The sequence below is a fragment of the Mastacembelus armatus genome, chromosome 1 (assembly GCF_900324485.2).
Source record: "Mastacembelus armatus chromosome 1, fMasArm1.2, whole genome shotgun sequence".
In the NCBI taxonomy this organism is placed as follows: domain Eukaryota; kingdom Metazoa; phylum Chordata; class Actinopteri; order Synbranchiformes; family Mastacembelidae; genus Mastacembelus; species Mastacembelus armatus.
In genome coordinates this window covers 6,112,398-6,130,276 of record NC_046633.1, presented here as the reverse complement: position 1 = coordinate 6,130,276, position 17,879 = coordinate 6,112,398, and the positions used below count along the sequence as shown (strand labels likewise).

Below are 17,879 nucleotides of genomic sequence, written 5' to 3'. Positions count from 1 at the left end.
ACAAAACTACTCTGAAAAATTCCCTACAATGTGCTGTGCTGTTATAGTTTGATGATAAAATATATGTAATGTAATGTAATCAATGTAATTTAAGGCAATTTTCCCTATTCAAAAACACCACATGTGTAGACTAACAGCCCACTTTAATATAAATCACATACTCAACCAATAGGCTGACAGGGTACCCAGGCTTTGACCACACACCACTGGCCTACTTTTTCAACAGCTCTCATAACTGTAGCTCTTTTAAACAAGCTTTTGTGTCAAAACCAAAGACATTTTAGCTTTTCCTTCCACAACAGCCACACCACCCAAAATGAAGCCTCCATCACAGTGAACCAAAACATGAGTCGTGATATGACAACATCTTATAATCCTGCTGATGAACACTCACATTTCCAACACACTGACATGAGATGCTGAAAGGGCTCCAGCAGACAGGGAGGTCAACCACATAATCTGCCCTACTCAAATCCCTCTAGTTCTAACAGTGATACACTGGAATGAGCTTCTGATAGGGAAGATGAAAGGAAACAGTGAGATGAGTCACTTTACTTGAAAATATTCCAAAAATATTTTTAACACCCAAAGATAAATATTAAAATGCACACATGCTATAGACAAAACTTAGTAATAGCACTGATGAACAGGGGGCATCTGCTAAGCGCCATCTGTTTGTACCACTCTCCTTAGTGTCTAGTTCAATTTAACAAATCCTGCATTATTTCCTTTGAACATTTCTGTTCTTACGTTAGGCCATTTCCACAGAGTACATTTTGGCATTTATAGCAGGGAAAGTGCAGGTGTGAAATTAATGACTGAATAACATTTAGCTTCTCCAGTTTTAGGGTCCTAGTATTGTGCATGCTATCTACCTATCAGAGTATTGTGAGACACTTGAACTGTCCCGCTTGAGACTTAACACCTGTTATAAACTTTCTGCTATAAAAAGGACCAATGGCCATTATTTTTTAATGCAAATTCATTCAGTGTACATAAGTTAAATGCCTTTTCATGCCAGTTCTCAGTCTGTCAATTGTAAGCTAATTGATCTAAGTTCAATTATGATCCTGTACTGTGAACTGAGAAATCTATCAGTTGGAGAAACATCAAAAAAATATATACTGTATATAGTGCATTATATAGTGTCCTCCTGTCACAACTCAGAGACTCCCTGTGTAACTACATTAGTAAAGAATAGCTGATATGGATACAAATTTTTGTCCTATAACTTTTTACAATTGCAATTATATATGGAATTGTATCATATATGCATAGTAACAAACCAGCCTACCTACATCCAGCCTGGTGGATGTGTCTGCCACTCTACATCTGTTGAAGCGAGTGTAGAATGTGAAGTGGTGACAATTATGCATGCAGTGACCATGGAAAAATGTTGGTTCAATGATTACAGCTCACTCAGACCTTTACAAATGACTCACTCACTTCATATATAACAAGCTGTTAGTAGATTCGAAATCCACTTTATGAATATTTGATAGTGCCACCAAATAGTCTTTTCATGTTTGATGGCAGAGTGACATTGAAATTAATGAACGAGTGGTGATTATTCAGCTCTGATTGCTAAATAAGTCTGGAGTCCTTACTCATTGTTAAATTAATTTTAAATTAAAATATGAATCATCTGACACAAGTACATGTTCTTTCATCACTGTCACAATGCAGCCTTCCTTTCACTGTAAGACAAACAAGGAGAGACTGAGAAGAGAGGTAGAGGAGGTGAAGAGATTTTAATAGCTGCATTTCTAAGAATATCTTCAGATGAATAACCTGACAATTTTGTTTTAAACAATGTCTGACAGACATTTTATACTACATTAAATGTGTTAATGTTTAGGCAGTAGTCAAATCACTCAAAACACAGGACACATGCAGAAAACACTACATACTATACTGTTTTAGATGACGTTAAGTTGAATTCTTTCATACAATCACGTGCTGCATTGTGCAATATTTTATGCAAATCTGCACTGTGCAATGACACAAACATAACAAGGACAAGGAAAGCATCTTCCTAATTAGTACCTACAGCACATTTTTATTCAAATGGAAGAGGACTTGTATGAAATCTTCTCCATCCTTCTGTTTCACACCCTTAATGTTAAGCTTTGATGAAACTACAGTCATGCCTATAATCCTGTATTAGTTTCTAACATATTATGCTACCATCCTCCAAAAATATAACTTAAACCTTTGCATAAGTTGGAAATGCAGTGCCCTAACAAGAAGCAGGAATTAGCTCAGGAGGATGGGGAGGAAACACTCTGTCACATTACATAAGGACAGCTCTGTTCAACACTAACACTGGCTATCTGGAAATCTGGCTGCAGTTGCAGCTTGGCTGGAATAGTCAACAGAAGGAAAAGGCTTGTCAGGAAATGGTCCTCATTAGACATCAGGCTTTAGGGGAGTCTTTCAATTTTCCCCCAACAACCTTAGCTGACTAAAGTCATTCACTTCTGGAATTCAAATTTGCAAATATGAAAAATTCAAACAATATGTAAAGATAACATACTGACTCCATGGCTTTCAACTTGGAAAAATCTTTAAGTTGTCTCTGTCTGGAATTAGTTATTCAGTATTAACCAAACTCATGCTGGAGAATACATTTTCACTGTTAAAGTGAGGCAACTTTCTGAGTGCAGACAGTGAGAAATTCTAGCCTGCCTCGATGTACAGCAGCGAGTTAAATGAAAACGTCTATATACAGAAAAGGTCACTTCAACTTTATTTTTAACACATTAAACAATTTGCACCAAGATTTTACGTATTCTTATGATTTACTTTATTAAAAAAAAAATCCACCTTTTTCAAAATGTATCCTTACGCACAGGCAGTCCGAAACAATAAACAGTCCAAAACAATACACAAGTGATGACGGGACCTGCTCATCTAAACATTACTCTGCTGCTTTATAGCAATAAGCACCATTCTCTGTGTTTCACAGCAGAGGTGGACCACCTCGCCTACAATAGCTCCACTAAGATAAAGAGAAAAAAAAAAAAATTATTAACCTTCAAGGAAAATCTGTAGGAAAATGTGGCATTTCACACAGTAAATACCACATATATTGTTTGTTTATATTATATTATATTATATATATATATATAAATAATTGATCTACATTATTCAGGACGTATTAAGTTTAGCAACTCAGCTAAAGTATTTCCTGGGGGAAACTGTGAATAGTGGAATCAGGAAACTGTCTGCCACATATCCCAACACAGTTGTTCCACTAACTGGCTTCCTGTGGTTTGTACACAACTGTGTCACTGCAGCTTCCTCTGTCTATCCTACATTTCTGCTCAACAAATGCTGTTCTCATAGATCATTGAAAACAACATCAAGTGCAAATGCCAGAACACCCTGTAAATTACTGAATGAGTAAAGAGTGGTATACCTTTGATACATGGAATTTCAACAATTTCATTGTTTTACCATAAGTCTCTTAAAGTTGACTTTATTTTGGATGCCTCAGATATGGACAGTTGCCTCTAAAATGCCAGAACTAACTGCTGAACCTTAGTAACATGGAGATAATTCAATGAAACATCTGATGTAAGTTGCCAGATTGATAAGCCAACTGATGTACCGCTATGACCATTCTCGACCTTTTAACATTTACTTTCAGTGGTTTGTGACAAGGCGCTGCCTGTCTGATGGTGCAGCAGATGTCTGATGGCATGGTCTGATGTCTCCTGTCACTGTTTATGGGTTACTGCATCATTCTTTTGACATCTTAAAAGGACTCCTGGATATATGTTTGTTGTAGATTATAGAAGAAAAGGTAACATGCCAAATTTGTCCATTTTACCTCAAATACATGGGTAAAAATGACTTTTTGTGATACAATTTAAACAAAATAACATGGACTGTTGCATTTGACAAAGTTCCGCAAACCACAATGTATCACTTTCAGTTATAGAAACTTTTGATAAAGACTTATTATTTTTTGCATGATATTCATTATGCAATGGGCCAAGTAAATGAAATTACTAAATAAAGACATCAGCTGTATATTTGTAGGTTGTCGTCCGACAATAATTTGTGGGTTGCAGCACACCTTTTAATAATTTGAAGTGATTAGACCAGGAAATCTCTTATTCCTATTTTAACATTCTCAACTCAACATCCTTGAAATACCAGAGCATGTCTGATGCAGCCTTAAGAACAGTGGTCAGGCATTTAAACTGTATTTTTTCAAATATCAGAAACTTCCTCTTTCGTCCTCTTAGAGTAATGAAGAGGAAGGAACATGAAAACCCCTCTGCGGTTCTGCGAGATGTCCAGATATTTGAGTGTGGATTTCATGGCCTTTGACTAACCCTTAAATTTGAACAAGTTCATTCATTTGGGCTATGCTCACTTCCCCTCTCCATCTTCTGAATCACAGCCTGGAACAAAACACAATCACATCACAAAAAGACTTTTCAAATAGGGCCTATTACAGCTGTTCAAAATGACTTGTATTTGACATGCAATAATGACTGGACACAAAGGTGTAACATCTTTTATTCCAGTGCTAATGCATGAGCAAATCAATGGTCAATTGTGTCACCACTCTGCTAAATCATGTCCCCATCTTTGTACAAGTAATACATGGGGAAGGGTGATACTATATATATATATATATTTATATATTTTGAGAGGCAACTGCCAATTATTACATTGCCAAGCATGTACATATGCAATATTTTCACCTCTTTGACAAAGAACATACTGTGTAATATGGTAAATATTCCAAAGAATCCTAAACATCAGATCTTTAAGGATCATTTCCACTAACACCGGCTTATCTCTAATTATTTACTTCAAATCCTAAATGCTGCCTCAATGCAGTCACCAAGATCAGACAGTGATTGTTCTTATTTTATAGGTTCATTTAACAGGGTCAACACCAAGAGTCACAAGTTTATTTTTAACACATAGTCCCTAGAGAAATGTTACATGATTCCAGATTTACCTGTTTAATTATTAAAAGGTAACACGCTTTCAAACTCTGTCCATAAAGAGCAGCTTGGCAAACACCTTTTCGTTTCAGTCCAACGAATCACCTATGCTTCTTTGTAAAGGACAAATGAACCAGAATTGCTGAAACAGCAGCAGGCTATCACACTATAACAGCATCACTGGTTTACTGAAACTACTATTTAACTGACACCATTTTGGACACTGAAATAAATCAGAAAAGCAGCATGCACAAACTTTTGTTACTAACACGACATTAAAAGAATCAAATACAGTACTTTACCATTTTAGTGGTTGACAAAGTAATACCATGGCTCTCATAAAGTGGAGAGTTTCCTGCTATAGCACATGAGTAAATGAGATCTTGCAGTATAGCAAGTAGTAGAGCACAACGCACAAATTTATTAGAAAGTTTTAAAAATGAGTACAAATCTTAAAACTAATGACATGTCAGTGTGCAACCATGAAATGAAACGTCACAGTTTAGATAGCCAGGTAACAATGATGGATTACGTCACTAATAATATCTCCGACTAACAGAGTTAGAGACATTATAGAGGGTGTCCATAAAGTCTCTTTACAATTTAAAATATATATTACAAACGCAATTGATGAGATATCTTAATGAGATTTGTTCTATGTACGCAGTGGTTATCAAAGTTCTTTCTATGGGGTTATATTAAAGATATCATGTATCAAACAAAGAGACAGGACATGACTGATCTAAAGCCCTCTATATGGGCAACTAATGGTGCCTATATACAGGTGTATTAAATTAGGCAAAAAACTTCAATATCTACTCCTCATTTTGTAATAATTTCCACATATTTGTCTGTTCATTTGCTTTTGTAATATATTTTTTAAATTGTTAAGAGACTTTACCCTGACATTATGTCTGACTGTAAGAATCCCACATAAACTTGACAGAAGTCATCTCCAAGCTACTGAAATATTGTTACACTTGATTGTGCAGCTTTTATTTTTAGAGTGCATCTCTTGTGTAGTCTGTATTCCCTACAGGTTGCATGCCAGACCTTGGTGACAGTATGTGAAAACGGGTCAAGGGTAGAGGAACCTTGTCGGGGTCGAAAGCCACGTTCGTTCAAGGGCCAGTTATATTTCTGAAATGTGTGTGAAGGTTTTGATATACCAGAAAAAAAAGAAACTTCCAAAGCACACGGTGGCCAAGAGCGAATATAAGCCATCAATCAATAGGCCTTGTTTTGTATTGGCCATTCAGGCCCATACAAGCTTGCACAGACATACTTCCAAATTTTCATTTGGTGCAATTGCTTGGAGTATATCATTTGTTCTCAGGCACATGCACAGTAGGTTTACAAATTAAACCAACATAAATGCATGCAATCATGCAAGAGTAGCTGTTGTGCCAGTTGGAGCCTAACCTTAAAAGGAACCAGTTCCAACATGACAGTTCTGGACAGTAATTCAAGTATTGAGCAAAGAATCATAGCAAAAGCAAGAATCACTCTAACCCTCTTAATCGTCACGGTCCTTCAAAAACCACAGGGACTTATCAACATACTGCTGACAGCAACGTGAGCCAGTTTTATCAACACAGCATGATGACATGTCCAAAAGATGAACAGTGTACAGCACAGCACACAGGGTGTGTGCAGTACAAGGGGCTGTCACGTCTCCTGTTAAATGCCTCTTGTAAAGATTTGCAAACCACACAACAAAATTGAATTAATTTGAGCAAATGGTATAAGAATCCAGTAAGCATTGAGATTAAGCTCTGAACTGGGAGGAAGTATGGCCTAAATTTATTCAGACACAGCAAAAAACACAGTGATTATAGAAATATCATTTGCTTTCCTTTTAATCACTAAAACATTTTATTCTCACAAGGCAAAACAGCATGCTTCTTTGTCAAATAGCTGCATGTTTGTCTTGATATACTGTACTATTACTGATCCATCTTCATAAATATTAGAAACAAAATATTTTGGCACTGTTAAAGGCTTCAGTGATCTCATCTAAATTACGCCACATTGTGTTTTCCCTGGAGAAATCCCCACAGGGACTAAGGTGGAATAACAGCTTAACACTTCCACATAATATTTCTTTTACAAAACAGCAGCATTTCATGTTGTGTTTTAATGTTCACAACTTTTTTCAGCATTTAACATTGAAACTTCACTGGCAGGCAAGGAGTATTAGCGTATCATTACACCCCCAGCTGTGAGAGATAGCAGGCCCAGAGGTCAAAGCTGCTTCCTGTTTAGCCAAAATCTCCATTATAGTGTTTCTACATGTCAATTTAAACCCAATGACAACACAAAAAGGTGGCGATACTTAAAGTATTTGTGTGTCTACCCTATATATGGGTCCTGTGTGTTGTAAATGAGCACAAACACAACATCAGGCAGTCAGTAAGGGTAGTTCTAATTTCTCTTTAGTCACACTTACCAAGCTTTGAATGAGGAGCTAGAAATGATGGGTGGGTGTAAGGAGGGACCATGAAAAACCCACTTAGGTTTTATTTCGGTGTGTAAAGATTAAAATACACAAAGCTAAAGCTGCACAAAACATCAAAACAAAAAGTCAAATTGGGGTTACTCCAGAGAAAAACATTCATTCGATAACATATCAGGTTTCCCTTATTTGCAGGGCATAGTCAATGGTGGAAAATTTAATCTCTTTCACAGCAGGTTGAAAACTGACATCAATCCATCCATCTATTGCTTATTATTCCAGTGTCACGACGGAGCTGGAGCCAATCCCAACTGACACGGTGAGAGGCAGGGTACACCCTGGACAGACTGCCAATCTATCACATGGCTGACACACAGAGACAGACGCTCACATTCACACCTATGGGCAATTTAAAGTCACCAACTACCCTAACCCCAGCCTGCATGTCTTTGGACTATGGGAAGAAGCTGAAGTACCCGGAGAAAACCCACAGACACAGGGAGAACATTCAAACTCCACACAGAAAGTCCCCAGGGTCAAACGGGATTCAAACCCAGAACCTTCTTGCTGTGAGTTAATGAAAGAGTACATCATTAAGAGAAAGATTTACTCACAAGCACAAGAAACTTAGTTCTGATCATTTGTACTGCCAGTCTGTGTTGTAACCCAAATCACTTTATCTGACCTCTAACCAAAGCACTATAGTGCACAACACACACACACACTGCTAAGGGTCAGTTCAACCACGTATAGACACATTTTTGTATTTCCATCTCTGTGCTTATATTAACCCTTTATTTGTCTCAGATTATCAGTCCCTGCTTGAATTAAAATTGAATTTTTTTTTTTTTTTTTGTATGAACTGACCCTGCAGTTTTCTGCATGTTGCAGCAATTGTCTACATACAAAAAACAGACTCGTTGCCCTGTGGCTGACTTAAGGGCAGAGTTTAATTATCAGGCTGTTGGTCTTTAGGAGGCTCCACCACCAGTTCCTGTTTCCAGCTTCTGCCATCATAACCACTAGCATACTGATAAAATGCCTTTGTGAGCTGACACTGTTTATAGAAGAAACAATATGAGGAGATATGTAGGTCAAGAAGTAGACTAATTTATGGCCTTGTTTCATAAAAACAGGCAGAGTCACTGCAGCCACTGCAGATACAGAGCAGTGATTTGTAACTAGTTAATCGTTCACTAACAAACAGGTTTAATAGCAAACTGGAAAATGACTAGTTTTAAAGGAAAATAGGTTCTGCTCTTGGTAGAGGGACACCTCTCAAAGTAAGATGGTTTTATTGTTTTGTTTGTAAAAACGCCAAAATAACATTGGATGTGCCACCTAGGATTTATTCAGACAGCTGTAAAAACCCACTTTCAAGTAAACATGTTGATTGTGTCACTTAACACAGGACTTTGAAAAGCATAACGTCTAGTAGAAAATGCAGAATCGTGTTCAATGAGCTGCAACTGGTATAAATGATAAAGCTAATTTGTGTGCTGTGCATTACAGATCTTTGACAGCCAGCATGAAACAACCTTAACACTACAACAGCTGACGTGCCTATATGTTTTACTACAACTTGGTGGAAAAGATTTTTTTTAAAAAAAATTAAATTCCTGGATTAGTCGAGCACTAAATTGCCAGATGGAACTAGCTTTCATAATGACGACATCTAAAGAAAGATGTGAAAACAAACTTACCGTGATACAGGCTGTTCATCACAGTGCTAACAAGTCACATCAATTTTCTGTTCAACTGGGGGGGGGGGGGGGGCGACTATCCCAGAGATATTTCAAACTGCTGTAAAGCCCCTGAATACTGTGTTGCAAGCTCTCTCATACAACAGTGCCTAAAAATGTGCTATACAAGTCATCAGTAGACAATGTCTTTCTAACATCACCACATCCTGAGTCTACTTGCCTGTTTGTCAGCATGCAGAGGGTGATGAAGTATGGTATATACACTGTATGCAGTGTATCTGATTTGCTCAGGTCCTAAATACTGACACAATATGCAAATAAGCAGAAAACGGACATTGCAGTTGTGGCCATTTAGAAACAGCTACAGCTAAACGTCATGCTGACTAATCAAACCTGTGTGCTCAGCGTGCGTGGTACTTTTACTGCTGCTATTGTCAACAACATGTCACAGCTTAAATGGTTTAATGGCCATAAAATACCCATTTTGTCAAAGAGAAATAAAACGGTCCCTTACGTACGTACGTAGAAAGGTAATGTTAAAAATAAAACAAATCATGTACTCATTGTGATAAACAGATTCAGACTGTGCTCATTTAGACACCAGCCCTTAAAGTGATTTCATCTACCATGGAGAAAGAGGAAGAGGTGTGACCGTGGAATTGGGCTGATGCGATAGATAACAGAAATAGCAGAGAGGGTTTCATTCATGTGTCAGATTAGAGGGCTCTTTGTTACTGCCTGAGGGGGCAAAGCATGCCTGCAGAGAGGACAAGGATCACCCTCACTCCCCTGACATTTGTGTCAGATTGTGTGCGACTGAACGGAGAATGTATGTGTTACATTCCTGTCTATATCATATGCACATGGGCAGGGCTAGAAATTAAAATAAGCTGCTATTTTGAGTATCAAGATCCTACTTTCAGTGCATTGAGTATTGATCTGACAGATTACAGTTTAAACTAACTGTATAGTTGTAATCTGTTGCATTTAAATCACTCAGAAGTCATACTTATAGTATGGCAGAAAACTTGGGAAGTGGGAAATTTTGATTTATAAGGTGTTTAAGCATAGAAATAAATCGCTTAAGTGATCGCGTTGTCCCTTATCTGACATAGTATGTCAGGATTTATATGTTTTCTCACTAACTGTGGCCATCCTTGGCTGCTATAAGGCAAGGCCACATCTGCTCACACCACAAATAAAGTCTAATACCAATTTCAGGACTTAAAAATGAGATATTACTAATTCCAGTGCACAGCTACTTTGCATGACTCTCCCCCGCTGCAGTAAATAAGAAAGATATTAGGCAGACTATTTAAAGAAACACAACAAAGATGCAGTTTAAAACAATTAATTTCACTTATGACAACCACCTCAAACGAGGATCCTGTGTAAACATCGGTACAACAAAAAAAAAAAAAAACCCTGTCAAACTGATTTTGGGCATATTCGGATGGACAAAGAAAGAATGACACAGGATAAATACAGAAAGCTGGAAATTTAGGGAAAAAGGTATCCGATTTTTCTGCAGTTGTCCCTGACAAAAGAAACTAAACATAAGCAGATGAAATGAAACATACAAAGACCTGAGACATAAGAGGATTTCCAAGCTATAGGTACGATCTAATATAGATTAATAAATTGTGTGGGAAGTGACTGGTTAATTTCAATGTATGTGCTCAGCGGCTTAAGAGAAATAAGAGAATATAAAGATATAAAAACTGTTCATCTGTTTAGGCTGTTCTTGCTTGATGATTTCAGGCATAAAACTGCAGTTTACTGTGAATTACTGACATTTAGAATAATTATCAGAGTGGCTTACCAAATAGCCCTGTGACAGAGGAGAAGCTCGTTGGTCCATGTATGAGACACTGTAGTATATTTTAAAAGGAAACTTGTTTTACTTTAATGTACTGTAATACTTCAAAACTTAAGTGAAACAATGACATGAACACCATGTGCACAGACACCTTTGGTTTCCACTGCACAAAGCAACATGAACTATGACTCTGCTTTTATGTAAAGTCAGTTACATCAAATGCCACAACACATACTCATCCATGTTATCTGCCGCCTAACACAGAGGCCATGAGCCTGAGCTTGCACAGACCAGCTCTTCTTTACAGAGTTTTACATTCATCAGTGGTTTACAGAGTTCAATAGGACATATCTTTGTGTATTATTATGCATTAAATTTCCTAATTGTCTTTGCACAAACCTGTGTTTTCAGTACTGTTTTCCTCCTAACCGTTGACTAAACTAACCGTGTTTCAGTGTCGTCAGTCAGTAGTGTTTCTTGCAGACAATCCAGATGAGAATTAACACTCCACTGTTTGCAGCTTTCTATGTATTGTTTCTGTTAGCTCAACCAAGAAAATGAAAACAATACTGCTTCCTGTAGAGCTGTGAGCAGCCACTTACATCACAGGAGCTCAAACAAACTGGTGAAGAAAGTCAAACATTTACAAAGCCAAAAGTTCCAGATATTTTTTCACCAGCTGGCAATGGGGCTGCAGCACCAGCGACCAGCGGACTTCACACCTGACAGGTGGCCAAAAACTGCTTTTCCTGTGTTTTGTTGCATTTGTTCAAACAGTGTTGCAAGAAGCATAGTGTATAATCAGTGAGTGTAATATCTTGTGGGTTAGGAGCTTCCACTGGGTTGTTTATCTGACAATCGTAAACCAGCATGGTTTTTTGGGTTTTTTTTTTTTTGTTTTGTTTTGTTTCAGTTTTTTCTTTTACAAAGTAAACAGAGACAGTGATTGAATGCTGCACAAAGCTGTAGGCAGTGACTTAACAAATTATGGAGATGCTCTTTAATCCTTTGATTCTGTGTAAAATTCAGAGGTAAAAGTTTGAGTTTAAAAATGTTTTACTACAAACCTGTGTAGACCTACGTTATGAGTAATATTCTCATCCTGTTTTTTGGGACAATAACTACAACTGTGAGACATACTGTAACCAAACAAAACCACACAAATCTTCGTTTCTGCACAGCACGCTCTACAGCAAAGAGTGAATTCACCGAGGAAGGTGAAGTGCAAAACTGTTATTTAAGTAAGTCGCTGTAAAACATTAAAATGTGATACTGCTGCTGACGGCCTTATGCTTGAGTTCAGGCCTAAAGGGAAAAATAACATTCAACTTAAAAAAATGAATAAATAAAATACACGGTGTGAAAATTGTTGCTTCGAGTGCTCTGCTTTCGATAGGTGCAAGCTGATGACGCTACAAGGAAACCAACATTTCTCAGGAGCAGAATATGAGGAACTCTCCAACTACATTTAATGTGTGGTTGCATGTTTGGAATAGTCCACCACACAAACAACCGACAGTTTTTGGGTTTTTTTTTTTTTTTTAAATCAACACATTATATAGACAAGTTCAGTTATTACAGAGGGGGCGAAAGGACTTTCATCTCCTCAGTCTCAGGTTTATTCTGTTTTAGTTTTACTGGCACACACCCACTACAGTATCTTGTATCCAGTTAGCATGGGCCAGATGTAACACCCAAGAGAGAAAAGTGTAAAACCCACACTGCATGTGAGAGACAGTTCTCTAGAGGTGACATATAAAGTACCCTTTCTAAGTACTTCCTGATTTTGTCAACCAAAAGTGCTGCTTTTGAAAACAAGCGAATGGTGTTTATAATCCTGGACCATGCTCTCCAAATGATCACAACCACTGTAGAATGAGGCAGTTCTCTTAAGAAACTGTCGCATTTCAAGTACAGTGTAGGACTCAAGCAGTAAATGAAATACTACCAAAGAGAAGACAGTGGCCTAGATGGCAAATCAGATTAGTGGAGTCTGAGTAGAATGTGAGCAGAGCGATAAGCGTCACGAAACGCATTGTGCCATCTCTCAGAACGCTAAAACAAAGCTACCGTGCTAATTATGGAATACCAAGGACGCATGCAGAGCTGCACAGAAATATTTCACGTGCTTGGTTGTTTCCACCTCATTTTTGTGAAATCATTAGTTTTTCCAGACAAAAGATGATAAAAAAAAAAAAGTCTAATTAGTGTCTTTCTCTTGCTGGAATCTGCAGCTGAAAACAGTAATAGTGGTAATCACGTGCTTCTTTGTCTCTCCTTAATAACAGGCAGACAAAACCTCTATGCAGCCAAGAATACAAACACAATGAGCATCTCCTATCACATTATTGCAGCCAATATTTGGCCGTTTATAAAACAGAGAATAAACCTTCTTTAGTCTAAAAAATATATATATATCACTACAACAAACATGAACCACTCACAAAGTTGGCACTGTACCTTTAACCTCTGAAATTCCTGTTTACCTTTGTTCACTGGCAAATTCACATATCTGCGTTTTCTTCAGTTCTAGCAAAAATGCTACAGCTAAAACAAATAGCTGAATGATCAATGAAACTGTGTTATATTAAAAGAGAAATATTTCAGATTATATTTCCCACCTTACCTTAAAAATATGATAGTAGGTATTGCTTGTTTTGTTCAGCCTCATGACATGAAGAGAAGCATCTACTTCAATTCACTTGACTACACTGTGGGGGGTTGGTGTCCAGGTTAACCATAACCAGAGACATGGATGACAAGCCTCCCTTTCTGAAGGACTCCATTGTGTTGCCACAGTGACAAAGCAGTTTTGCAGGTTCCACCTTCACCTCTGGCTCCCTCACTTTTCCTTCCAACTAACCAGACAAACTCTCGCTGAGCACGCTCTCTCTGTTGAGCAAAACTTCCTTGTTATTGGTAGTTTCATTCATTCACATGCAGGCACTGGAACATCATTTTAAAAGTGGACTCACAGGGACCCCAGGGTGACCAACAGGTAGCAGACAGACTCTGGCTGACCTGGATATGTCACATAGGTGATTTGCTGCAACAGCTTCTCTGCCATGATGATTAAGACAATGATCATCCTGTCTTATTCAATTAAAACGGTCTTTTATGATCTTTTTGACCTACTAATTACATGTTAAACAGAAGGGTGATGCACAAAGACCATAATAACTGTATAAAGTTAGACCCACTGAGAAACTGTAACACAATATGAGAGCCTAAAAAGGTTTTTGAACTGAAACGTGTCTGGGGAACTAAATCACTGAGGCACAATGATGTAAATAAACACTATATTTCCATATGAGGGCAGCAAGGGCAGCCGGAGATAAGTCATTTGGCCCATGACACATTAGGCATTTTCCTATGTGTGTGTCATTAAACACAAGTGGTGCTTATCCTTTGTGCAGCAAAAATCATCAGCGCCTTTTTACGCAGATGTAAATGATGCCAGACTTCTCCACACGTTTAGATGTCACGGCACAACAGTGTGAGGGTGCTATCTAAGGCCTACTGTGAACGCGCATAATCAGCTTACCAGGTTGAACACCGTCTCCACGATGTCTCGGTTGGAAACTTCCCCAACTTCCACCAGGCCAGCAAGCACGGCAAATTTCATCCGTATCCCCCTGATGGGCACTGCGGGGTTGAGCGCCATGGCGCCTGGTCTCTCGTCCTTTCCATTACCTGCCTGAGCAGCGCCCGACGCCTCCTCGCTCGCCATTGCTACGGAAGGAAGGACGGGACAGGTGGCGTTCACAGGTAAGGCACCTGTTCCCCTCTAATGGTGACAGTGCAGCGGATGACTGAGGAGAAAGAGGTGCTCTATCTCCTCTTCAGCTGAGTTGTTTACAGTTTACATGCACAGAAGCAAAACGTTTTCCTCCCCATCCAAAACACTTTAACAAGTGAGCAAAAACAAAGAGCAAATGGAATAAATGTCACCGCTTCTCTCCACAGCGAATAGTCCCCTGCTCTCCGCTCCGTAACTTGATACCAGCCCGATGGATTAACGCTATAAAAGCCGTCAAGAAGTGTCCTGCAGGTAACAAGGTGAAGCGGAGCTCGTCCTGAACCTGTTCTCGGTCAAACAGCGGCCGAGCAGGACGCACGGTGACTTTATTTCTCCGGTCAGCGGTGGAAGTTGCTGCTCACACCGAGTCTACACTCTTGACAGGTAGCGCCCTAACTCACAGACCACAAGAGAGCAAGTCCGTCAACGGCTCCGGTAAGAGTCGGTAAACGACGACAGTCCGCTCGGTCGTCCCCGGCAAACTCCGCACACTTGGCTGAATGTCGGCGTCAACCCTGCCGCGCCGCTGCCTCTTCCTGATCTACCCCGGTAGCTTCAGCTTCACCGCCATGACAGTGTAGCCCTCGAGTGAGCGGAGCATGCGCAGTGGGGACCTAAGTGCATTCAGATCTCGGGCAGGTGTGCTGCTCAGGTGGCTCCCAGCAAAAACACGCATGTCCGTTTGTAGTCGGTTCATGCGCTCATGGCCGGAATGGCCTGTTTAGGGGCCCCGGGGCCTTTAAATACAGCGTAAGCAGCACACTACGCCCTCCACACAGACTCAGTAACGACTCACCTCTCTTCATCTAGTCCGTGTTTGCATTAGGCAACGTGCCTGCGTGGTTAGAAAGTCAATCAAACGACTACAAAGACCCACGGAGAGGCACAAAACAACTAAAAATAGAGCCCAGACAACTAAAAAAGATATGCAAAACGACCACAAAGACACAAAACGCACAGGCAAAACTACCACAGACTCACAAAACAAAATACCTGCAAACCGACTAAATATAGACTACTATAAATAGATCCAAAACAGTACAAACATGAAAAAAGACTCACATGGACTAAATATCAATCCAGAAAAATCAGAGACACAAATCGACCACAGAGATCGACCACTATGATACAAAATGGTATCAGAGACACATAAGTAAGAACAGACACAAAAAGGCTTAAAAGAGAAACAGCAAAATAAGCACAAAGAGAGGCAAAACACTTGAAAATAGACACACAACTACCAAAAGACACAAAAAGAAGCAAAATAACCTCATAGAGTTGCTTTAAATGACAGGGTCTGGGAAGAATGAGGGGCCTTTTACATGTTTGTGCTCTGTGGCCCATTGTCAAGTCAAGTCAGATTCTATTTTATAGCCTCGTATGACAAATCAGAAATTCGCCTCAAGAGGCTTGACAACCTGCAGCATGTGCAGCATGACAAACGTAAAATTTGTATTTCGTTTCTATTGAACTCATTAAAAGGCCACCAGGCCGTTTTCTAATGAGTCTGTTAGAAGAATGCAGGAGCATCATTCAGCAACTATAAAAATCACACCTCAGAAATAACAGATGAAAGAATATTTCTATGCCTATGGTAAATGTATACACTACTATACCATACTATGAGCCCCTATAAAGAAACTTGCATGTTCACTAATCTAATAGATTAAACCTGCACCAAAAAGAGCTTTGCGGTTTGAAAAAAACATAGGATGGGGTTTGGCATATATGTACAATTTTGTTTTTTTGCAGGACAACAACACATTGACAGAGTTCTGTGTCCCAAGGCAAGGGAAGCCAAACATTAAAGCGAAGTGACAGCTCTGCTTTGCTTGCCTTTTCAAATCACCACATAAAACTGTGACTTGTGTGAGATGTTATAGCTGAATACATGAGAGGCACCAGTTTCATTTACGTCTATCGTTGTATAAAGGATATACAACCAGGGAAATGATAATACTTGCTCTATTTAGATTAAATGACCACATTTAAAGTATTTGTCTTCCACTTTGTTTCATAATGCTGACTTTATATTTGCTCTGCAGGATGGCTGAGCAGCGATGACTGTTGTTGCCACTGAGGCAGCTGCAGTCACTGTTACCCCCTGACCTTCCAGGAAAGTGTAGCTGAGCCCTCGGGGACCCTGGGAGTCATGGAAGCCAGCAGCATCACCCATGAGAGACAGGCCTTGTCCCTGATGTAATGACCTGAAACCAGCAGACTTGTTCACTGCAGCATACACATATCCTACCTTAAATGGGGCTTTGAAAAGTCTTTGCTGACCTTTAAGTTGAACATGAACCTTTATTATGGGCTCTATAGAGATAATGAGGCCTCAATGGCAAATTTTACTGTGATTATCCTTTGCTTGCTTTCTGGCATCCTGTTAGAAACTCTTATTATCTTAGGAGAACATTACCATTTATGCAAATACTTTTAGTGTCAAAGTCAGGAGTTGAGTCAATAAGCTCTTGCAAAGAGCTTCACTCTTAAACTGTGTTGAACAGTAGCTTTCCAGATTTACTTTAAATACAATGCAAGCAGAGCAGAATGCATTAATGGTGACAAAAAATGCACCTAAGCCCTCAGATTAAACCTGACCTTACACTCAACAAGTCGATCCTGGTGTTTGTGCAAAGTTCAGGCAAACAAAAGACAAAAAGTGCACAAATAAATAACAAAAAGACCAAGAATTATCTTGACCCCTATAGCTAAAACTAACACAATCTACTAACTGGCTGGTGTTTCTATTATTTTCCCCACCCTATTTATATCAAGCATGGTAGACTAACTAACAGAAACACCTCTGCTTAATGCAGCGCAGCTTAACAAACGACATCTTGCAAAATGTTCATACAGTTGAACACATAAAGGTGTTTAAAGGTGTTACCACAAAAACTCATCATTATGGAAGGGATGGTTTATTGTATACAGCATTAGTTAGGTGTATTTATTAAACTGGCAACTGGGTGTATTTAGCAACAGATTCTTCCTTTTTGTTATACCAACAGTCTGGGTGAATAACATCTATACACCTGTAAAACGTGTTAACACACCCTCAGACTGGTTCATCCTGCTTATCCTTTGGTGACCAGAGTCAGTATGACACTATCTTTCCTTTTAAAAGCCCCCG

At 39.0% G+C, this 17,879-nt stretch overlaps 1 protein-coding gene across 4 annotated transcripts in view; it reads right to left on the bottom strand.

Annotated features, from left to right (window-relative positions):
• Positions 1-15,324, bottom strand: part of lrba (LPS-responsive vesicle trafficking, beach and anchor containing) — a 162,781-nt gene extending 147,457 nt beyond the window's left edge. For 3 of the 4 annotated variants that reach the window (XM_026303424.1, XM_026303427.1, XM_026303425.1), the window contains exon 1: positions 14,492-15,324. In XM_026303424.1, the coding sequence (XP_026159209.1) occupies positions 14,492-14,677 (186 nt within the window). In that variant the 5' untranslated portion in view covers positions 14,678-15,324. The remainder of the gene's footprint in view (positions 1-14,491) is intronic. The other variant, XM_026303428.1, reaches the window with a different exon arrangement.
• Between the last annotated feature and the right edge of the window lie 2,555 nt (positions 15,325-17,879).